This window comes from Aythya marila (genome assembly GCF_965140915.1).
Source record: "Aythya marila genome assembly, chromosome: 11".
Taxonomy (NCBI): domain Eukaryota; kingdom Metazoa; phylum Chordata; class Aves; order Anseriformes; family Anatidae; genus Aythya; species Aythya marila.
In genome coordinates, this window is record NC_139052.1 from 14,096,491 (window position 1) to 14,117,318 (window position 20,828).

A 20,828-nucleotide genomic window follows, 5' to 3' on the forward strand; every position below is an offset into this window, starting at 1 on the left:
CACTCTGGCACCTCTTCCCGGAGTCAAGAGAGTCACCTTTGAAGGCAAATTGGTTGGAGCTGAAGTCACAAACAGGCTGGGGAGCTTTTTGTAAAGCGATTCGATTTATTCCCAGAGCAGGGTTTGGGAGCACGTCTGTGTGCGTGTGCGGGGAAGAGCACACAGGGTGAGGAGGAATCGATTCTCCAGTGAGCAGTGACTTAACCTGAGCACCCGGAGCCAGCACCCAGCACCACCCAGGTGCTGCTTCACCTGGTGCCCAGCACCACGTCCTGCTCCTGGGTTATCCCAGCTCTGCCCCTCCTGGATGCCGGAGGATGCAGGGCACCCGTGAGACACGCAGATGGCAGGTCATTAGCGGAACAATGCCGGCACCGTAATTCTCCTTATCTGCTTCCAGCACACCAGCAGCCTCCCGTCCATCCTGGGACTTCTGCAGGACCTGTGATGGGGAGGTTTGGAGAAAGCAGGGGTTGGTGTGTGCCCAGGGAGCTTGGCGGAGCTGCGGTGGTGGCTCATCCTCAGTGCTTTCTGATGCTGATCTCCTTGATATTCTTCCGAGCCTCGCTCAGCTCCTTGCTGAGGCGATATCACATGTCAGTGAGTTTCCCAGGCCTTCTTTATCCTTCTAACAGCTTTAATTTTGCCAGCCTTTTCTAACATTAGGAAGCAGGGGGAGCAGAAGCGCACACTCAGCTGTGCTCAGCCCCATCCCCGTGTCCCCAGCACCCCTCTCCAAGTAGACCCCCCAGGATTTTCAGTCTGCCCCATGCTGGAGCTTTGCTGTCTGTGATTCCTTCCCATTGCCTGGGATTTGCTCCAATTTCTTCCTGGTGAGAGACCAGCCAGGTCCACCCAGCCATGCTGCCTTGGTGTCCTGACTGCAGCTATCATCTGCTCTGCATTACGCTCCTGTGTTTCCCTTCCACTTTCTAAGACCCTTGTTTCTGTCTTTTTTTCTCTTTGATCGTTGCCGTTGTCCTCCCTGGACATCACAGCCACGGGCAGACCTTTCCCCTCTCCAGACACATTAATTCAGGAGCTTCCTAGGTGGGAATCTGGTTCAGGTTGGAGCCATGAATGCAAGCACAGCAATATTTGTTATCTTTGGGACAGGGCTATTCCTTTCATCCTCCCCTGTATATGTTTTCCCTTGAAATTCTTGTTCCCATTTATATGGGCACGCAGTCCTTGGTTAGGTACTTTCCCCTATACTTTCTTTACAGTCCCTGAGAGTTCATCTGCTGCGATGTCTCCATTGGCTCCTGGGACCCCTAAATCTGCTGCCACCCTGCTGGGGACAGGTCCCCACGGAGACTGAACCTTTTGTCACACTGCTTACAGTGCCCACAGGTATGAGCATCCCCCTGCGTGTTCCCAGGCTGGGTGCTGTGCAGGATGAGAGCTGCCCCCGAGCTGCTCCTGGGGTGGTGGGAGCGAGGGGATTTGCTCCAGGACTGCACTTTTTGATGCTCCCAGGACTTCTGAGGCTTGGGCAAGAGTCCTCTTGTCCCCACGGGGGTGATGTCTCCCTCCTGCAGCCCCAAGCCAGTGGTGCTGGGGGGATGTTGTGCCCCCTGAATGCTGGCAGCACCCCCAGCATTAATTTGGTGAGCTGGGGGCTCTCCCCTCAGCACCCACCCGGCACCGAAACCATCTCCAAAACCTCTGCAAAGGGGCACGTCCTTCTGGATGAGAGGGGGCCAGAAAAACGTCAGCTCATCATTTCAAGCGAGCGCTGTTCTGGTAAGAGGCAGTGCGGTGCGCGCCTCGGCGTGGAGCTGCCAGATCAATAGGGATGGAGATCAGAGGCAGGAGGCTTCGGTGGGGTGGTGATGACTGAGCACAGAGAGGACCACGGGGATCCTTGTGGGCTTGCCCCCAGCACTGTTGCTTTCATCTGCCCGCTGTCTGGAGCAGAGCTGTGCCTTGTGGCCGTGGCACAGGGACATGGCGTTTACCTGGGGACAGCAGTGGTGGAAGGAAAGCTCATCCCAAAAGGAAAGCCAGCCTGGAGAGCGATGCTTTGGAGGTGGGAAGTGCAGAAATGCAAATAAAACAGCCTGTCTGGACTGGGGTGAGCTTCTGGGGGCACCGCAAGGCCAGGGGGAAGGAGCTGCAGCACGGCCCCCCCGGTCCCCATGGGGGAGAGCTCTCGCAGGAGGCGCCGATTTCATCCTTCATGGGGATGCTTCTTGAAAGAGCAATTTGCCAGCATCCCTCAGAGCAATAACGGCCAGGCCTCTGCTCGAGATACCATCTCTGCGCTCTGACAGCCCCATCACTCACGCCCTGCTCCAGCCTCCCTCTTCCAAGAGGAGCAGGAGCGAGGGATGGAGGCAGGGGTGGCACGGTCCCACCGCCGGCACCTCCCCACTGCTCCCGGCCCCTTTTGGATCCAGGTGTGCAAGGGGTGGCCTCGCCGAGCATCCCCTTCCATCTGGGGGAAGACGAGGATGTTTTTCTTGGCAAACACGAGCTGTGAACCCCCAAGAGCTCCTTTTCGGTACCTCCTCTGAGCGTCTGCTCCATTCCCCCACTTTGCCCTGCCACATTTCATCCACGAGCAGAGGCTTTATCTGTCTGCTGCAGAGGAAGCTGTGCCTTGGCACAAATCCTGCCCGTCAGCGGGTCTGCCTGGCACGGGGCAGCGGATCAGGGCACGGGTGGGCTCCAGCATCTCTCCCAGGACAGCACAGCCCCCAGCACATGACTGGAGACCTCTCCTGCTTCCTCTGGGCTCAGCCTTGTTTGTGCGAGGGAGGTGGGAAGCAGAGAACAAGCTCCAGGGGTAGCACAGGACTTGGGGGAACAGGGGACAGGATTTTGCTGGGGGTCTTGGCAGCACACACAGCTGCTTCCCTCTTGTTCCCACCCAGGTCAGCCCAGGAGCAGAAGGAACATTTCCTCCAGTCCCTTCTCATCCTCATCCCCATCCCCTGACCTCCTGCAGAAGGGGCTGAGCCCCCCACCCAGCCTGCACAGGGCTGGCTGTGGGGTGTCCCCAAAGGCTCCTCCATGGGGACCTGGGTGTTTCGCTTCAGTAATTTCCAAGCAGGTGGGGCTAAGGGAGAAACCAACCCTCTGACCTCGCTATTTATTCACTGGATGGGTGCCTTGCTCCCCATGGGGCTGCTGTTCCCCCCAGGAGCAGGATTGATCCCTGGTGCCCCACATGGGCATTTCCAGGGCTGTGACATGGGGGTATGCAATCGAGGAGCACGCGAGCCCTGCTGGGACCAGCTCCCGTGGGCATGGCTGGAGGTGGACAAATCCCCCCTGCATTTCCTTATTAGTTTTTCTCTTTTATTTCCTTCTTTATTTTAATTTTTCCTTCCAAATCCTATTGCTTCGTCAACCAGACTAGGACGGCTCGGGGTGCAGAGCAGAGCCCGGAGGTGCTGGCTGAGTCCCCCGCGGAGATTTGCCTGCCTCCCCTCCCGGCGTGCAGCCTGGCAGAGGCAGACCCTGGAAATATTTGGAGCCCTCCACCTGTAATTCCTCCCTTCTCCTGTCCCCTTAGCGCCGTGCCTCTGTGCAGAGGAGCAGAGACATGAAACTATTGGGGAAAAAAAAAAAAAAAAAAGGCATGCAGAAAAGCGCTGTAGAAAAGCCGAGCAAATTAAGCAGCGCTCTGATCTGCTTGGGTTTGTGCTTGCCAAAAATGCACCATGCATCTTAATTTGCTCTGCTGTTCAGCTCGCACTCACTGCTCTCCTGATGCCATTTCGGCACTCTGAGCTCAGCCTTTTCAACACTTCAGTCTTCCTCTTTCAGGATTTTTTTTTTTTTTTTTTTTTTTTTGCATGTCTGATTGCAGAATCTGCTGCAGGAGGGAAGCAGGGGAGGGAGGATGGATGGGAGCCCCCGGCCCTGGGTGCTGTGCCCGCACCTCGGGCACCCGACCGAGCCCCCGCTGCCTTTCGGAGGGGTGTGTGTGTGTCTGTGTTTTCTAGAAAGTCCTTCCTGGGTGCTCTCCAGCCGCTTTTTTTTTTTTTTTTTTTTTCCCTTTTTTCTTTTTTTTCCCACCCAGCCGTCTGATCAGCCTCTCGCTAGGATCTTCTAAAGAAAATAAATAAATAAATAAATATTAAAAAAAATTGCTGTAATCCACACTGGCTTTTACGCTCTTCCAGTTCAGTCCAGTCTTCCTTTCCCCTCCACCCATCTGTCCGGGTTGGGGGGGCCGCAGACACCCAAGGACCGAGCGAAAGGCAGCATCGTCCTCCCAAAGAGCCTGAGAAAGCAGGAGCCGAGCCAGAGCCCCTCGGCTCCCCCCTCCCCTCCCCATCCCCGGCACAAATTTAACCCCAGCTGCAACTTTTCCTCCTCTGGCTGGGGCTCCAGCCCTGCTGGGGTGGGATTTTCCCCTTTCTCCCCCCCCCCCCTTTCCCCTGCCTTGATTTTGGCGGAGAGGGAGGGGGGTGGGGAATCCTTTTTATTGCGGAGAGGGAAGCGCGCAGAGCCCGGCTCGCTTTGCAAGCCTTCCTCCTCCTCTTCCTCCTCCTCCTCCTCCTCCCCCTGCTATTTTTTTTTTTTTTTTTGGTGCCCGCTGCAGCAGGGCTGCCCAGGCCGAGGGAGGGAAGCGATGGGAAGGGGGGGTCGCCCCCTCCTCTCCCCAGCCTCCTCTCCCTCCTTGTCCGTGTGTGTGTGTGGGGCTGCGTTGTTTTCCCCCCCCCCCCTTTTTTTTTTTTTTTTTTTTTTTTTTTTTTTTGCAGGTGTGTCAATTTTAATTCTGCCCAGTAGGTGGGACTTGGTGACTTTCGCACCGTTTGCCTTATTTATTTATTTCCCCGGCTGCCTCCCCAGCCTCCGTTGCGATCCTCCGGAGCGGCGGGCGGGCGGCCGGGCCAGCATGCATCCCCGCCCGCTGCCGCTGCCCTAGCGGGAATTACAGCCTCTCCGAGCCAGCTGCCAGCATGATTTCATCTGCTGGAGGATTTTTGCATCTGATCGCTTGAGGTTTTTTGTTGTTGTGCGTTTTTTTTTTTTTTTTTTTTTTTTTTTTGCCTCCCTCCGTCTTTGTTTCCTTCCCCCCTTTCCCCCCCTTCCCCTCCCTCCATCCCCCCTTTCCTCCTCCTCCTCTTTTTTAGCAGCAGCAATCGGAGATGGATGTCTCTCTTTGCCCTACCAAGTGCACTTTCTGGAGGGTATTTTTGCTCTGGAGCATTTGGGGAGACTATCTGCTTTCGGTGCTGGCTTGCCCTGCTAATTGTCTTTGCAGCAAGACAGACATCAATTGCAAGAAGCTGGATGATGGGAACCTCTTCCCTCTCTTGGAAGGGCAGGATTCAGGCAGCAGCAATGGCAACACGAGCATCAACATCACGGACATCTCAAGGAACATCACTTCGATGTAAGTGGGCTCCCCGGCGGCAGGGCGCGGGGCTGGGCTGCGGGTGCTGGGCTCAGGTGCCCCGGGTGCTGCCTGGCTCCGCTCGCCCCAGCTCAGCCTGCGGAGGACGAGGATCGGGCTTTTCCCTTCCTTCAACCGAAAGAAAAGAAAAAAAAAAAAAAAAAAAAAAAGCCCAGCAACAGTTTGGCCGGAGCTTAAAAGGAATAAAGTCAATGAGGTTTGGTTCCTTAGCAGGAGAGAGCAGCAGGCGAGGATGCTGAAGCTGCTGCCGCCTTTAACTGTTTGCTTCTACCAAGGGAGGGGGGAGAACACCCCGGCCAGAGCCACACACAGCCACACATACCCAAATCGGGCAAGAAAAGCGAGTTCTGAGCCGCTCGCTCTTTTTTTCCCAGACTTTGGAGCTGATTAGAGTGTCATTTTTTCATCCCACAAGAGAAAATGTTCCCTTCTCTGCCCTGCCTGGGTGTATGTGGGGAATCTGCGGTTTCGCCTCCGTGAGGGGTATGTGTGTGTGGGGGGAATAGGGCAGAGCACGATGTCCCTGAAGTAGCTAATTTAACTCGCATTGTCATAATTTTGCGGCTCGCCGTGGAGCTGTGACAGGGTTTGTGTGTTTTCCTCTCGGGGTGGTGGTGGGGAGAAGCGTCGGAGCCGGGAGATATTTTTAGTTGAGCACTTTGCGTTTGTTTGCATGCTTGTTTATCTGGAAAATCAACTTGAAGTTGCATTATCCTTGTTTGGAGAGGCAGTTAGCAAAGCCCATGTTAATCTCATCAGCGTGGAGTCGAGAAAGGAATAGATTTCCTCCTCCTGGATCCATCCTGCTGCGTGTGTGTGCGTGTGTGCCTGCGTGAAAAGCCCTCATCGCTTCCAATCTCGCCTCTTTATTTTCCAGTACATTTTTGGGTGAGATGAACTCCGAGCCATTTCATTATTCTAATGCTAATTGAAATGTGAGCATTTAGGGAAATGTAGCCCCCAGAGCAAGTTGCCAGTGGGAGTTGAGCAGCGAAGAGGTGGAATCCTTTATTCTGGCAGTTAAATGCAGCAAGGTTCGGAATGACTAATGGAGGGCTAGTTATTTATTTTTCACCCCGATCGCACGGCTGCGTGGAGGGAGGGTGCTCTGCCGGGTCCCCAGGCTGTTTTATTTGGTCACAGAGCAATTGCAGCAGAGCCATGGAGTAATTGCAGTGCTTCTTTCGCAGCTCTGCTCGTCACCTTTGCTGGGGAAAGATGACTGGAGCCGCTTTCCCCGCTGCCTCACGGGTCCATGCAGTGCCCAGGCAGGTTTGCAGCACACAACCACTCACCCTGGCCAGCAAACCCCTCTGTGCCCACCCCACAGGAATGGGGGAAAGCCACCGTGGAGCTCCCACCGCCCTCCAAACACCCCACATTTATCCAGCGCCGCGGGGCCGGAGCGTTTCCTCTGCGCTGCCGGAGGGACGTGGGTGATGCTTAGGGAAGTCGGAGAAACTCACGGTGATTTATTTATTTATTTATTTTATTTATTTATTTATTTATTTATTTTTTCCCCTGTGCTCGCTGTTTGTTGTGGTTTGGTTTTAACCCGTTGTGGGGTGGCCAGGGCCGGGAAGGCTCGGCAGCGAGTGCGTGTTGTCAGGTGCCCACACAGGTCTGAACTGCTGCGAGAGGTGTTATTGCGTGAGCCCTTTGTGCCCAGAAAATGCCTTTACTGCTTTGACACTGGAAAATACTGATAAGCAGCCTGTAAAAAAGGAGAGGGAGAACAGAAGAAAAAGACCCAACTCCAGAACCAGAGATGCTGGGTATTTTATTTTTTTTCTGGAGAGGAGCTGCTCGTAGCTGGGGGTGAGGGCAGGGTGCTGGGTTTTGCTGGCTGCATCTCTGCTCCCTTTTCATCTCCCCCCTGCTCTGCTGCTGGCCCCAAACCTTCCCCCTAGGTCTGGGCCTGGGACCAGGAGGGAGCAGAACCGGGGTGAGCCCCGAAATGCCACGAGAGGCCCAGACCGAACACGAGTGCCAACTTTCCCCGGGAGGTCTGCGTTTCCTGGGGAGGTGGCGGTGCTTTGTGCGGGATGCTGATGGAGCAGGGGGGTGTTCTGGGTGGCGAGGCTGCTTCCTAGCGAAGGAGGAGTCCCCCAGAGCCAGGCTGAACCAGATTCATGCTCTTACATGGCTGGCATCGGGTCCAGCAGCCTCCATGCTCGATGTTTGGCCTCTCCTCTCTGGCCATCAGCGAGTGCTGGGGCGACGGCGCCTCAAACCCAGCCTGGCCGCCGCTGAATCACTCCAGCAGATGGGTCTGATTCAGCTCGGCACTGCGTGGTGTTTCCCCTGCTTGCCACGCTCGCCGGTGGCTCGGCTTCGTTAGGCGGCTTGCCTCGTTTGTGGGCAGCAAGTGGGCAGAGGTGCTTCTGTGTGTGGGGCTGGGGGGTGAGGAAGGGGGCTTAGCACCATCCTCACAGCTGGGGGAGGTGATGCTCGGGGCCTGGGAGGGTTTGGGAGAGGTGGGGGGCTCTGCTCCACCCTCTGCTGCTGGTGAACAGAAAGATGGGACACGGGGGGGCCAAACAGGGCTGTATTTATGTCCAAAATACAGGCTCAGCTTGGCAAGGGTCCACCTCAGGGGGTGCACCCACCTCACACCCAGTGCAGGGCATGACCCCCCCACCCCGATACATCCCCACCAGGAGCTGTGGGTTATTTTTACCACCTCCATGCCAGAAAAAAACCCAGGTACCACCACAGCAAGGAGGACAGGAGGCACCCAGCCCGTGGCCCTGCCCATGGGTGCCCTCAGCGTGCTGCCTCACCTCTGGGTGCCAGAGGGCTTCAGCTCCGATTCCTGCGACTTCTCTTCTCCCAGCTGTGCCCCATGGGGCTGGTGCCACCTCCCCAGGCCATATTTCCCTGTCAGGGCCCCGGGGGAGGCCGGGCTCGCCTGCGGTGCCGCGTGCCGGGGAGCCACCTCTCCTGGCGGCGTGGGCAGGGCGTGCGTGCTCCGGCACGGCGCGTGGGGAAGGAGGGACGGAGGAGTTTGCCATCTGGGCCTCCCCACTCCTCAGCTGTTGCCATGGCACTGCCGAGGGGCTGCCAGGAAGGTGGCGGCGGTGGCGGTGGCCTGTGTGTGTCACCCCCTGGGCTCCCTCCAGGTGGGGAGGTGTCCCCTGCGTGGAAAGCCCGGATGCCTCGCTCCGTTATCCAGCCTCGCTGGGGAGAATGTATTTTTTAGGGTAAAATCTCCCCCGTGGGTAGAGCTGTAGGGTGTCTGTGCAGCTCGTAGGTGCCGTCAGATAGACGGGACAAGTTCAGAACAGCCCAAGAGGAGATGGATCATCACGGAGCATTGAGGGATGGAGGAATTTGGGGCTTCACCTGCTCGCAGGCCCAAGGGGAAGCGTCTCCCTTGGGGTTTCCCCCTGGGGACAGGAGGAGCAGCCCCATCCTTGCCCCCTGGGCTGTCCCATGGCAGCGTCAGCTCCATCCCATGGGCATGGCTGAGGGTGGGAGGACAGCATCAGAGCAGGGCACAGGGGGGCGAGTGGCAATGCCAGCCCCTACTAGTGCATGGGATGGCTGGGGAAGAGTGGGGGGCTCCGGAGGAGGGGGTACGGGGCTGCAGCACCCCCTTGCTGCTGGTACAATGGGCAAACAGGAGCTGGTGCTGCTGGGATGGCTCTGAATTGTGCAACAGGGCGCAGGCTTCTCCCCTTTTAACCAGCCACAGCTCGCCCGCTGTGCCTCGTGTGCTGCTGCTCCCCGGGGACCAAGGGCTCTGCCTCCCCAAAGCCACCCCGTCCCTCCCTGTCCCTGAGGTTTTGGCTGCTGCAGAGACCATCCGAAAGGTCCCTAATTCAATCCAGCTTTGTTCTGGGCAGCTCTTGTCTGCACGGAGCAGCCATCCCAGAGCAAGGCACCGAGGGGGAGGCGGGCACTGCCCGAGGCTGTGCGGGTGGAAGGAGGTGCAGAGATGCTCAGATGATGATTTTGGTGTCCTGGAGGTAGCTCAAGCTGTGAGCACCCGTCCTGGCTGCCATGGTGTTGCCCCTTGCAGCAGGAATTGGGTCCAAAGTGGGTGCTGTCCTATTTTTTGGAACATTTAAGCTTGCTGGGTCCATGCCCTGCCCTGGTGGCCTTTCTGCTGAGCAGTCCTGGAGGGAGGCACTTTCCTGGCAAGGGCAATGTCTGGGACCTGCTGTGCTTTTGCAGCCTGCCAGGCTCGGTGCAGGGGCAGAGCAGAAGGATCAGGGACAGATGTGCTGTAAGAGATGGGTTCTGGAGGAGCTGATCGGGTCTCAGCTCGGCTTTTCCTTTTTATTTTGGGAGCAGAGGGCAGCCTGTCCATGTCTCCATGCCCAGCCCCAGCCTCTGCCGAGGGCCCATGCCAAGTATTTCTCTGGGAGGAGACAACTTTGGTGCCTGCCAGGACTCCCTGGGGCTTTCTGGCTGTGCTGAACTGAGGGCTTGGGCTGTAGGAGCTGGGTTTTGGGGTGTGTGTGGCATCTCCTTGTCTCCTGCGGGATTTGGGGAGCTTCAGGTCAGCTCTGCCTGCTGGCTCCTCTCCCTGGGCCAGGAGGATGCTCCGGGAAGGATGCTCCAGGCCTAAGGCAGGTGTTCCACTGAGAGGAAAGCAAGGATTAGGGGGAAGAGACTGAGGAAACCTTTACCTTGCTGCTCTTTGGGGCTTGGAGATGGGTTACATCTGGCCCGGGGCATTTGCAACCCTGTTTTTTTTCTGTGAATCCCCCAGACAAGCCCCCTTGGATGTCCCCGGGGATCCCACAGCTCGCTCTCAGTGATGCAGGGCTTGAATCTGAGTGCTCGTGATGCTCGCAGCTCACCTGCTCAGAGTTATTTATGGGGCACAGGCAAATAGCAGTAATTTTGAGCTTTGGGCTCCCTGCAGCGGGGGTTTGAGCAGGTTGCTTGGATGCTTTTTAAGCAGGTGTGTTCATCAGCAGCCTGCAGGCTCCGGTCCGCCCCAGTTTCCCCCTCTCTCTCCCCACTCCTGCATTTAGGGGTGCACAAAAACCCTCCTTGCATGGCCGGGGGGGGACAGAGGGGCAGCTCCTTGCTGCGGGACACACATGAGGGTCACATATTGCGCACGGACATCCCCATGGATGCTCTCCAGCCCCCAACCCACTCGAGTTTCTGCCCCATGCTTCCTCCCCAGCCTCTCCTCTGCTCTCGCAGCCTCTTCCCTCCTGCTTTCCGAGGGCGGCTGAGCCGCTAGAGGGCAAGCGGCTGCGGGAGACGGCTCGGGCGAGGCTGCCGCCGGTGCCTCCGCAGCCTCACATCCCTGCGGGCAGGTCACCCTGCTCAGCACCCCGGGGTGTCGCCGGCCCCCAGGACCCCCGGAGCTGCCAGAGGACGTGGTCAGAGCAGCCCCGCACGCAGGGAGCTGTCGCGCCGGTGCTGCAGGAGGCACGGCCAGAGCCAAGCTGGGATTTGGGGCGGTTTGCAGCTTTTTGGAGGATGCCGACCCACCCATGGGTGGTGTGTTTGAATTGCTGGGTTTGATAGGGGTGGGGTGCCGCCCGCTGTCACAGCTGCCGGGTGAGAAGCCCTTAAAACCTCTGCCCATATCGCTGATGGGGAAACTGAGGCTCGGAGCAGCGGTGCAAGTGGTACCAAGGGACAGAAATCCTTCTGCTCATCCCTGCCTTAGGGGGATGCCCAGCACAAGGGGGGATAAGCAAGGCCACCGGTCCTGTGGTGTCAAACAGCCATGAGAGACATCCCCAGGGAAATCCTGGACACAGAACCAAGAGGGCACAGGCTGAGAGCTGTCTCTGGATGCCCCTGGGGTGAGTGCGATGCTCTCAGCTCCTCCAATTAACTCCCTGCTGCAGGGGCTGGGTGGAGGCTGGAGGATTAGAGAGGCCGTGTGTCCTTCCCTAGGGAGAGAGGCTGAGAAGAGCCCGGTGAGGGATGGAGAAAGGAAACGGGTAGGAAACCGGTCTTGACCCTGCAGCGTCCTCAGCATGGGGCTTCCAAAGGAAATCTCCTCCTCCCTGGCAGCGGGGCCAAGGATAAGCCAGTTGTTTCCCTGCTGGCAGTGGGCACGTGGTGGAAGGGCTGTGACACCCAGTGGTCCCGCAACGCAACAGCAAACGGGTCCCCAGCACCACCTCGGGGTGAGGTCTGGGCCTGGAGGGGTGCTGGGCTGGGAGCTGGGTGCTGCTCAGAGCTGTGCTTGGCTCTGTGGCTCAGGGCCTGGCTCCGCTTGGAGGAAAAGGGAATAAAATATCTTCCCCTGGGTGCACCTTGGAAGGCTGCTCAGCAGTCATCGCCCCACTCATGCAAAAATGTTGAGAAGCCAACTTGTGTCAAGACTAGGTCTGGGGATGGTGCAGGTTTTGGGATGATGCAGGTTTTATTTCCATGCTTGCACATCTCCATCCCCAATGTGCCACCCCGTTCCCTGCCCCAGCCCCACGGGGTCCCTGCCCTGTCCTCTCTGTGTGATGCCCGCCTGCAGCTCTGGCCTTGGCTTGCCTTGAAGAGCAGCAGCAGGAAAATGTGCTGCTTTTTGAGCTTGTTTTCATGTGACGTAGCAGTCGGGAAGCCGAAGGAGAAGGCAGCTCTGGGAACACAGCAGGCTTCTCTCCAGCTGCCACCAAGGGCTCTGCTGTAGCAGACGCAGGGATGCTGGGGACTGTCCCTGGTCCAGCACACGCCGTCACCACCACCTTCCCCTTCTCCCAGCTTCAGCCTGCTTACGTGGAATGGAAAACAGCTTATTTGACCAAAAATATCCTGGCATTAAACTTGGCACAGCCACTCCATGTCTTCCCCAGCCCCCTTGTCCCCTCTGTCCCATCCGCTTGCGGTCCTGCCTCACCCCACAGCCTCCCCCCCTCCCCAAGCGGACATACCCCAGCCCATCATATTTCTTTCCTGCATGGAAATATGTTCCCAGCAACCTCATCCTTGACCCTGGTGAGGGCCGTGGGGTGCTGATGTCTTTGCCAGCTGTTTGTGCTGTCCCTGGGGGGCTGAGAAATGGGTAATGGGAGGAGAGCGGGGTGGGGTCCCTGCCCCCGAGCTGTGCGAGGCTGTTGCTTACATAGCAAACCCAGAGCTCTGCCCAGGTGGATCCTGCAAGGAAAAAAGCTAAGGTGGAAATGTTTGAGCAGGTGCATAAATTAGAGACCCTAATAAACAAAGGACCCTGCTCAGGGCATGAGGCTGTGTGGGGGGCAGCGCTGTGCCAAGGGTGCTGCTGATCTCCAGAGCTGCATCACCAGCAGACTCCTCGTGTTCCCCAAACCTCCTGCCTGCAGGATGTGGCTGGGCACTGCTGGGGCAGGCACTGGTCCCAGTTCTGGCTGTCTCCACCTCCCTGTGCTCTCGCAGCCAAAATACGTCCCCCAAAACCAAGCAGAAAGCCCTTGGGTTGCTTGGTGGCTGCGGCTGGGCAGCCTGGGGAGCAGAGTTCAGCAGGACACGGGGTCAAGGATGCTGCGTGCTGTGCCAGTGTGGGGAAACGGAGTGGTGCTGGGGACAATTTTCCAGCTTGAGCTTCATGGGGGCTCTGACACCTCTGCAGCTGTCCCAGGATGGGCTCTGTGGGGTGCATGGAGCCAGGTGGATGTGGTGCTCTTTTGGGAAGCACCCTGCTTTGGGTTGGGACAGGAGATGGAGGGTGTCCTCAGGGACAAAACCTGAGCTCAGGAAGTGTGTACAAGGCACCCAAGGGCTGCAGCGTGTACAAGAGGGAGCCCAGAGGGTTAATGGCAATGAGCAGGGCACAGGTGGAGCTGGTCTGGGGGAGGCAGAGCCCAATGAGGCTAAAGAGGAACCAGGTGGGAGGGTGGAGAAGGTCCTGATGGGAGCAAGGGGATGCTCTGCTCCTCATGAGGCTGCAGGATGGCTTAGGAAGAGGAGTGGAGCTCTCAGGTACGAAGCTGTGTGGTCCCATGGGCAGGGCACCAGTTGTGCCAGAATGACCCTGCCTGCTCTTGCCTTGCCTGTGATCCCTCTGCCTCCAAATGCCACGGGTCCCCTGATGTCCCTAACCTGGCACTGCTGCTCTGTGCTGCACGTGAGCCTCTCCCTTCCTGGGGTGGGATGCTCAGGCATGCCCTGGGCTGGCTGCCCCAGCCCCGCTGTGCTTTGGGCTGCCCTGGCCCCATGGGAGGGCTTCCTGGCTCCAAAAGGCACGGGTAGCATAGATTTATTTATTCAGAGACTTAATTAGCATCTTTAAATATTAAACAGTAAACAAACTGCGTCTAGTGGGATCAACATTTACAAACAGGGATTTTTTTTTTTTATTTTTTTAATCCCTCTCTGGGACACGCACTTGTGTTTTAAGTGTTTGAGGAGGAGCAGCTGTGTGTGGGATCTGGTTGGGGAGGGCTGAGCCCAGAGCATCCCTGGTGAAAGGGGGGGAGAAAGGGCATGGGCAGCCAGGATGGCTGGGAAAAACGAGGTGGAGATGCAGACAAGCAGGGGTGAGTGCTTGGAGCACAGATATTAGGGATGCAAGTGCTGGATTTTGGTGCTTCTTTGCAAGATATTCAGCGCTTGCCCTGCCCCGGCAGGTGGAATGGGGCAGGCAGGAGGTGGGGGCTTCTCGTGCACGGTGAATTGCAATCAGAAGGTGGTGGTCCCTGCAAGGGGAGGTGTTTTACAGCTGATCTGCATCCTATTATCTCTGCAAATGGAGGCCTGCCTGTAGCAGATTACACTAGGGGTTATTTATTGGCAAAGCACTGTACAGTTTTAATTTTTCCTTTTTGCTTATTCAGGCTTTAGCTCCAGAGGAAAATAGCCTGGGGTGGCTTTGAAATGGATTCTCTCTGCCCCATTAACTTATTCAGTGAGTTTAATGGGCCTTTTTTTCTCTGAGCCTTGAAGCCATCATTAAAAGGCAGAGATTTATAAAAGCAAAGATACTCCTGAGCTTTAGTCAAACTTTGGGGCAGGGGGGTGGGGGCACGGGCTGGTGGGGACGTGGGACGCTGTGTGCCTGCTGGGTGTGGGAGCTGCAGCACCAGCCGGGCAGGGCTCGGTGTTAGCCTGTGTTTGGGGTCGATGCCTGGCACCTTTTATCCCCCTCTGCCAGAGGAACCCAATCCTATTGCACCCCTATGCTGAGAGAGTCAGTGCTGAAAAACATCGTGTGTCCTGTGCAAATACTGCACGAGTTTTGTGCATGGTCTGCTGGTGTGTGCACAGATCTGGGGTGAAACAGGGAATCTGGAGGGCGGCTAGAAAAGGAGCACGAAATTAAATGCCTGAGTGGATTTGCTGGAGGTTGCTTTCCCTGCTGGGAGGGAGCTGCGTGGGTGCGATGTTGGACCCTCCTGTACCTGTGTCTGCCTTAAACCAGGCAGTGGCTGGCTGTGCTGGCATCTCCGGGCTGCTCCTTTTGCAGAGGCTGCCCTCAGCCTGTACTGGGAGCTGAGGTAGGGGAGGGCTGGGAGTTTGAGGTTTTCCTGGATTGCTTCTGAATTTTAAGTCGGATCTGGTTGTGGAGCCTCCTGGGGTGGCAGAGGGCAGCGTTGGGGCTGCCCCACCTCCCCAGGTGTCCCACACTGATGGCAGGATGCTGTAACGTGGTGAAGCAGCAACCAGAGATGACTTTCTCAATATTTATTTATATATTTCTATATTCTTAATGCTACGTGCAGCCCTAGTGGCTAACCCCCTGGCAGCTGCTCAGACACAATCCGTGTGTCTCCGTGCCCATCCTGCCTCCAGCCTGGGGTGCTGAGCAGCAGCAGCGCTGTGCTGGCACCTGGGCAGCCCTGCAGGAGGAAATCTGCCTCCCCACGAGTGGATGGGCTGGATCAGACCCAGGAGGGGAGATTTGCTGAGATGTCAGAGGTCTTGCTCTCTGCAGCCTCCCTGGAGAGGTTGAGCTCTCAGCCCAGCCTTGGAGTGCTGCCGTGGGGCGGTGGCAGCCCAGGGAGGTGCTGAGCTGCCCCTGAGGGTGCTGTGGCCGAGCAGAAGCCATCTGTGGTCACACTGGGATGGGAGGGTCCCTGCTGCTGGCCTGCCTGTGACCTCCAGAGCAAAGGGGAGGCTCGCTGTAAATCCAGCTGCTTCTGCGCCCCTCCCTGGGTCACAGTAATTAGGGGAAGGAGGCCCTCGTTTCCCAATAAACACCAATAAAAAAAAGGGCTTCTCTCCTGCCCCTGTAAATCCTTGCCTCCTCACTGCTGCTACCTGCTGTGTAAATTGCTGCCAACCCCATAAATCACCGGTTCTTTGCTCTGGGTCCCCTGAAGCTGCTCCTTCCCTGTAAATCCTCCGCATGCATCAGCCGTAAATCCCAAGCCCCCGTGCAGCCCCCTGACCTCGGTGATGCTGGATGGGGGGGGGATGCAGGGATGGGGTGATGGAGGGCAGCTGCCCTGGGGGTTAATCCCTCTTAAAAGGGGGGGCAACACGGGGCTGTCATCCCCAGTCCGGGGGCTGCAGCCAGCTGGGTGCTGCTGGCTTCTAACTGTGGACATGCTGGTCCTTGGAAGGGCTGCTCCTCCAGGACAGCTTTATTTTTGAAGATGTAAAAATAGCCAGAGTGAAAAGACAATCTCCATTTATCCCTCAAGAGCTCAGGGTCACCTCGTGGCCCAGCTATGCTGTGCCCGTGGCTGGGTGCTGACCCTAGGGGTGGGAAGGAAGGTTGGTGTGGGGACACCAGCTCAGCACCATGAGCTGGGTGGTTCCCGTTTGTGCAGCAGGCTGTGCTGGAGCTGGTGGCTCAGCATCGATGCTGGCTGGTAGCCCCACTGTTTTTCTGTGGCCACATGAATCTTTGGATGCTGCATGAGCAGGAGCCCTGCTAGGTGGGCGCACGGAGCCGTGAGGCCTGCCTGCTGGCTGCCGCTTGGTTTGCAAAACACCAAACCCTGCTGCATGCGAGGAGCAGAAGCTGGTTACACTTGAGCAGAGCTGCCTTTCTTCTCCAAATGAGCAGGAGCTCATTAGGCTCACCTGGGATGCATGAGCTCTCAGCCCCACTCTCATGCAGCAGGATGGGGCCGCTGGGGCATTTGGGGACGGAGCTGGCAGGGCTGCCATGCAGTGTTGGAGTCCAGACATCTGCCTGGCTCCTGGAGGAAAGAAAAAAAAAAAAAAAAAAAAAAAAACAGTGCAGGAGATCTCAGCCCCTTGTGCATTTTGTTTTTCCTGCTGGAGATATCCCCGCCGGTGCCAGCTGTGGTTTAATTCTGCCCAATCCTCGATAGAAGTGAGGTGGTGCTGTGGGCTTGACCCAGCTTGGTGTTTCCTTTAGACCTCTCTCCTGCTGGCAAAAACACATCGTCCTTTCGTATTATTTTTTTCCCCAGCATCCTGTGAGTGAGGCCAGCCGTGTGTTAACACCAGCTCACGGTACCACCCTGCTCTGGCTTGCGAGGAGGATGGAGGAGGAGATGCGTGGAGGCAGCACGGGGATGCTGCTAGCAGTGGGGAAGGCAGGGGGCAGCGGAGGAGAGCAGAGGCAGATTTCTAAAAATCCATATAAATAGCAAAAATAAATTTCTAGCAAACACTTCCAGCCCTGCAGTATTAAGAAAAGTGAAGCACTAGAGGATAAGGAAAGCATGAGCAATAACAGCAGGGATTTAGGAAGAATAAATCTTGCCAGACAAACCTGATTGCTTTTTCTTTTTGATGGAATCTCAAAATTAGTGGCTGAGCAGAATGTGGAAATCCTAATATATTTGGATTTAGCAAAGCATTTGATATAGTGTCTCACCAAATCTTACTCTTAAAATTAGTTCAGTTTGCCTTGGATATGACGCTGCCAAATGGACTGAAAAGTGGCTTAGGGCCCTAAGCAAATAACAACGGGCTGGGCTGGGGGAGCGGGCGCTGGGGGAGCAGAGCTACCAAAGGGCTTAAAAAATAAAATTAAAAAAACAGGAATGGGGTGTGAATTGGAAGCATCCTATGAGAGTACTGATGAACTAGTGAGAGCTAAATGAAGGGGAAAAATCCCTTGGAGGGGTCCCGTTGCCCTGGGAAGAGGCTGGAGGTGAAGGTGTGCTGGGTTTGGGGACCGGCAGGTGGTGGCTGTGGGGCCAGGTGGGTTTGGGGCCGGGGCATGGAGCTGGCACCGACCACTGCTGGGGCCCCGCGCCTCGTCCTCATCGCCCCCGCGCAGCGCGGGCTCGCCAGGCTGCCCATTTCACGGCTGTTTTTCCAGTTATTAGCAAAGAAGCGGGGGAAATATTCGGCGTGACTGTCAGAAAGAACATCCCTGACCGAGGGAGCCGGGCACGTTTCCTCGGGGAAATCTGCGCTCTCGGAGCGAGCCCGGCTGGAGCAGCCGGCGGTGGCCTGGGGTGATTTAGGCCATCTGATGGGGGATTCTCTTGGCTGGGGTCATGTTCTGGGCTGAAAACCATCACGGGGCTGCCTCCTGCTACAGCTGCCTGCAACCCAGGTACTCGTTTACAGCATGGCAGTGCTGGGGACAAGGCTGGGAAGCCTCTGGTTGGTGGCTGGATAGGGGTGGATGTGCCCCCAAGGCAGAGGGATAGCAGGGGATGGGGAGCTGAGTGCTCCTTGCAGGGTTTTGTGGGTTGATCCCTGCCCTTAGATGTCAGGAAGGACAAGGGCTTCCAACACACTCATCCATAGAGGTGTCTGGGAGGGATGCTTCAAGAAAATTGGCACTTTTTGCTACGAATACAAAGAAACCATCCCTGCAGGAGAGGCAGCCTGCTAGAGGGGACATTGTGTAGTGTGGGGAGATGTGGAGCACAGCTGGGAATGGCTCCTGGAAGGTGGAGGAGCACCAGTTTGAGGTCCCACAGCACTTGGGGGGAGCACAGGGCCCCCTCTCCCCAGGACCCCCTTCTCTTTGCATTGCTCCCCACGGCTGAGCCCATTGCGAGGGCGATGGTACGGGGACGGTGCTGGGCCAGGCGAGGTTGGGGAGGTATTTTTAGCTGTTCTAATCGTGGCAAATAAATGCCATTCTTACTTGTGGGGATTGAGCTACGGATAAATCACAACCAGTCCTAATGATGATAATTACCGGATTTCAATATTTATAGAAACGGGCGCTTCCTTCGGAGCAGCGGCTGCTGCTGCGCTCTCACCTTCACAGATCGAAGCCCGGGCTCATTACCGCCGCAGCTATTTATTTACTTGCACATTTTTAACCCGCAGATGGCAATGTAGGGGAGATCTGAAAGGATACGGGCCTGCCGGGGATGTTGTCGGTGTTGGGTACCCTCGAGAGGTACCCAAAAGCTTCCCTGTGCCTGCAGGGCTGTAGCCTCCAAAGGGTGGAGGTGGCTGCGCATATTTTTGCATGTGTTAACTCCGTGGGTTAAAAACGTGCAAGTAAATAACTGTGTGTGCGTGGCACCCATGCACATCCTGTCCCAGCACCTGGGATAAGGGTGCGCAGCCCCCCCAGGCTATCCCCAGCCCAAAAAACCTTGCGGCGCCCAGCCCCGTGCACCCATCGGGTCCGAGCCTCCCTCCCCGCACAAGGTGTAGAAAAGATTCACTTACTCAATTTGCTATCTCTCCAGTGCCACATAAGCTGTATTGATAAATTAATCTTATATTGTTGTGACTAAACAGCCCTGCAATTTTTTACACTGTGCAGCCTAATCTGCCTTGACAGCTGTATCATTAGTTTATATTTGTTGTAATCTCATTCGCTGTATCGGCTGCGGGGAGCTGCTAGGGGAGGCGGCGTGCTGCCGGCGGCTCCCACCTGGGAACCTCAGGGTGCAGCCAGGATGGCACACGGGGGACCCTGTTGTCACTTGGGTGCCCTAGGAGGGCCACACGGGGCTTGGTGCTCCCCCAGCTCCAGCCTGGTTGCTGTCCCTGGTGCAAGCAAGGCTGGATCAGGGCTCTTCATTGCATTTGCAGGTGGTTTCCTTGCTTTGCAAGGCAGGTTTGAATGAAACTTCTTGCAGAAGCTGCTCCCGGAGCTGTGGAGCAAAATGTTCTGGGCTAGAGAGATGAAATTTCTGCCAGCAGGGAGCAAGAGAGGCGGGGTATTGCCTGCTTTGCCCAAAATGATCGGGGTGGGAAGTGTTCCGGCTGCTGCTTTGTACTTTAGGTCCTGAACCCGTTAAATCTGGACCAGAAGGGATGATGTGTATCACAGAGCACAGGCCGCTTTTGCAGCGTCTCTGACCAAGATGAGTGGCTCAATAACAGCTGAGCCCTTCCTTCTCCCTTGGGTGTGCTCTTCTGGGAGGGCACTCAGGATCTGGCAAGGCTGAGGATGTACGAGGCTCCTCAGCTGGACGTGCCCCTTGCAGTCTGGTGATGCAAGTGGTTATTTAGGACTTTAATTAGGCTTCTGTGCCCAAATTAGCAGCAGGGTCTGGCAGTGCTTCGTGCTGAGCTCGGACCCACCCTGCACCCATCTCCCAGTGGATGCCAGAGAGCACCACAGTGCCTGGTGGCACTGCCCGTGTGTGTGTCCTTTGCATGGGATGTGTTGTGTGACAGACCCCGAGGCTTCATGTTGGGCTGCTGGGGGAGAATGGAGAAGCTTAGTGAGACCAGCATCAGCATGGATGTAGGAAAAACCCTGCTCCAGGAGACGCAACCGGGGAGCACCAGCTCGGCACCTGTAGCCTGCGTGCAGTGATGCTGTGAAATGAGTTTCACACGTGATGGTCTGACAAGGTTTTGGTTGTGTGTCCCTCCACCAGGCAGCTTGGTAGCTCAACACCAGGATGCACTGGGGTTAAAATACCAGGCGTGGAGTGATGTTGCAGTGGGGCTGGCTGGGGAAAGCCCTGAGGCTGGCTGCGGGCAGGTGGCTGAGACATGCATCAGCACCCCATGGAGGGGAGAGCCTGTCCTGCTGTCATCGCTGGGGGAGCTGCTGCTTGTCACAGGCTGCAGCTGGTGACAAGGTGATGGACACACCTTGAGCACAGCTGCTTGGTGTGGCTGGAGGCAGCACGCACCTCGTGCTGGGGCAGGGAGCCATGTCCCCCACATCTCCCAACTGGGTGGGGTGATGGAGGCGGGGTCCCAGCTTGTTCTCTACACCCAGGGTTGGTGACAGAAGTATCCACACAGCCATAGCACCCCCAGCTCTAGAGCACTGCTGGCCATGCTGTTGGCTCCTGGGGGGAAGATGCATTTCCCACTGGTGTCTAGAAAAGCAGACACTCTGAGCTTCTGCAGCATGCTCAGACTGGAGGTCGTGCTCTCCATGCACGCAGCAGGCAAACAAACCCACCCTGCAGAGGTTCAGGGCTCTGGGGATGCCATAGGAATGAACGTTCATCCCTGTGCCAGGAGCTCTTGGGTGCACAGGGACCTGGTCCGAGCTCTGGTGCTGCAGGTGGTCCCACACCAGGATTTTCAGTGAAGGAATCTGCTCATGGTATAAGATCTGAGGGGTCTGCGGTAGATGCTGTAGGGTGGGAGAGGGGCTGGCTCGGTGCGGGCAGTGGGGGTGTTGGGGCACACAAGTGTGCAATGTGCTGGGGTCAGTGCTCTGATCTCTGACCCTCTTTGCAGC

At 56.9% G+C, this 20,828-nt stretch overlaps 1 protein-coding gene across 3 annotated transcripts in view; it reads left to right on the forward strand.

Moving 5' to 3' along the window:
- Nucleotides 1–4,809: 4,809 nt before the first annotated feature.
- The window catches only part of NTRK3 (neurotrophic receptor tyrosine kinase 3), a gene marked incomplete at its 5' end in the record, with an annotated part of 191,957 nt that continues 175,938 nt past the window's right edge, over nucleotides 4,810–20,828 (forward strand). Inside the window, 2 exons of one of the 3 annotated variants that reach the window (XM_082768804.1) lie at nucleotides 4,810–4,962; nucleotides 5,289–5,356. Coding sequence is in view for 2 of the 3 variants with exons in the window: in XM_082768805.1 (XP_082624931.1) it covers nucleotides 5,109–5,356 (248 nt within the window). Of the gene's footprint in view, nucleotides 4,963–5,102; nucleotides 5,357–20,828 lie in introns of those variants that run through there. The other 2 variants (XM_082768805.1, XM_082768806.1) reach the window with 2 other exon arrangements.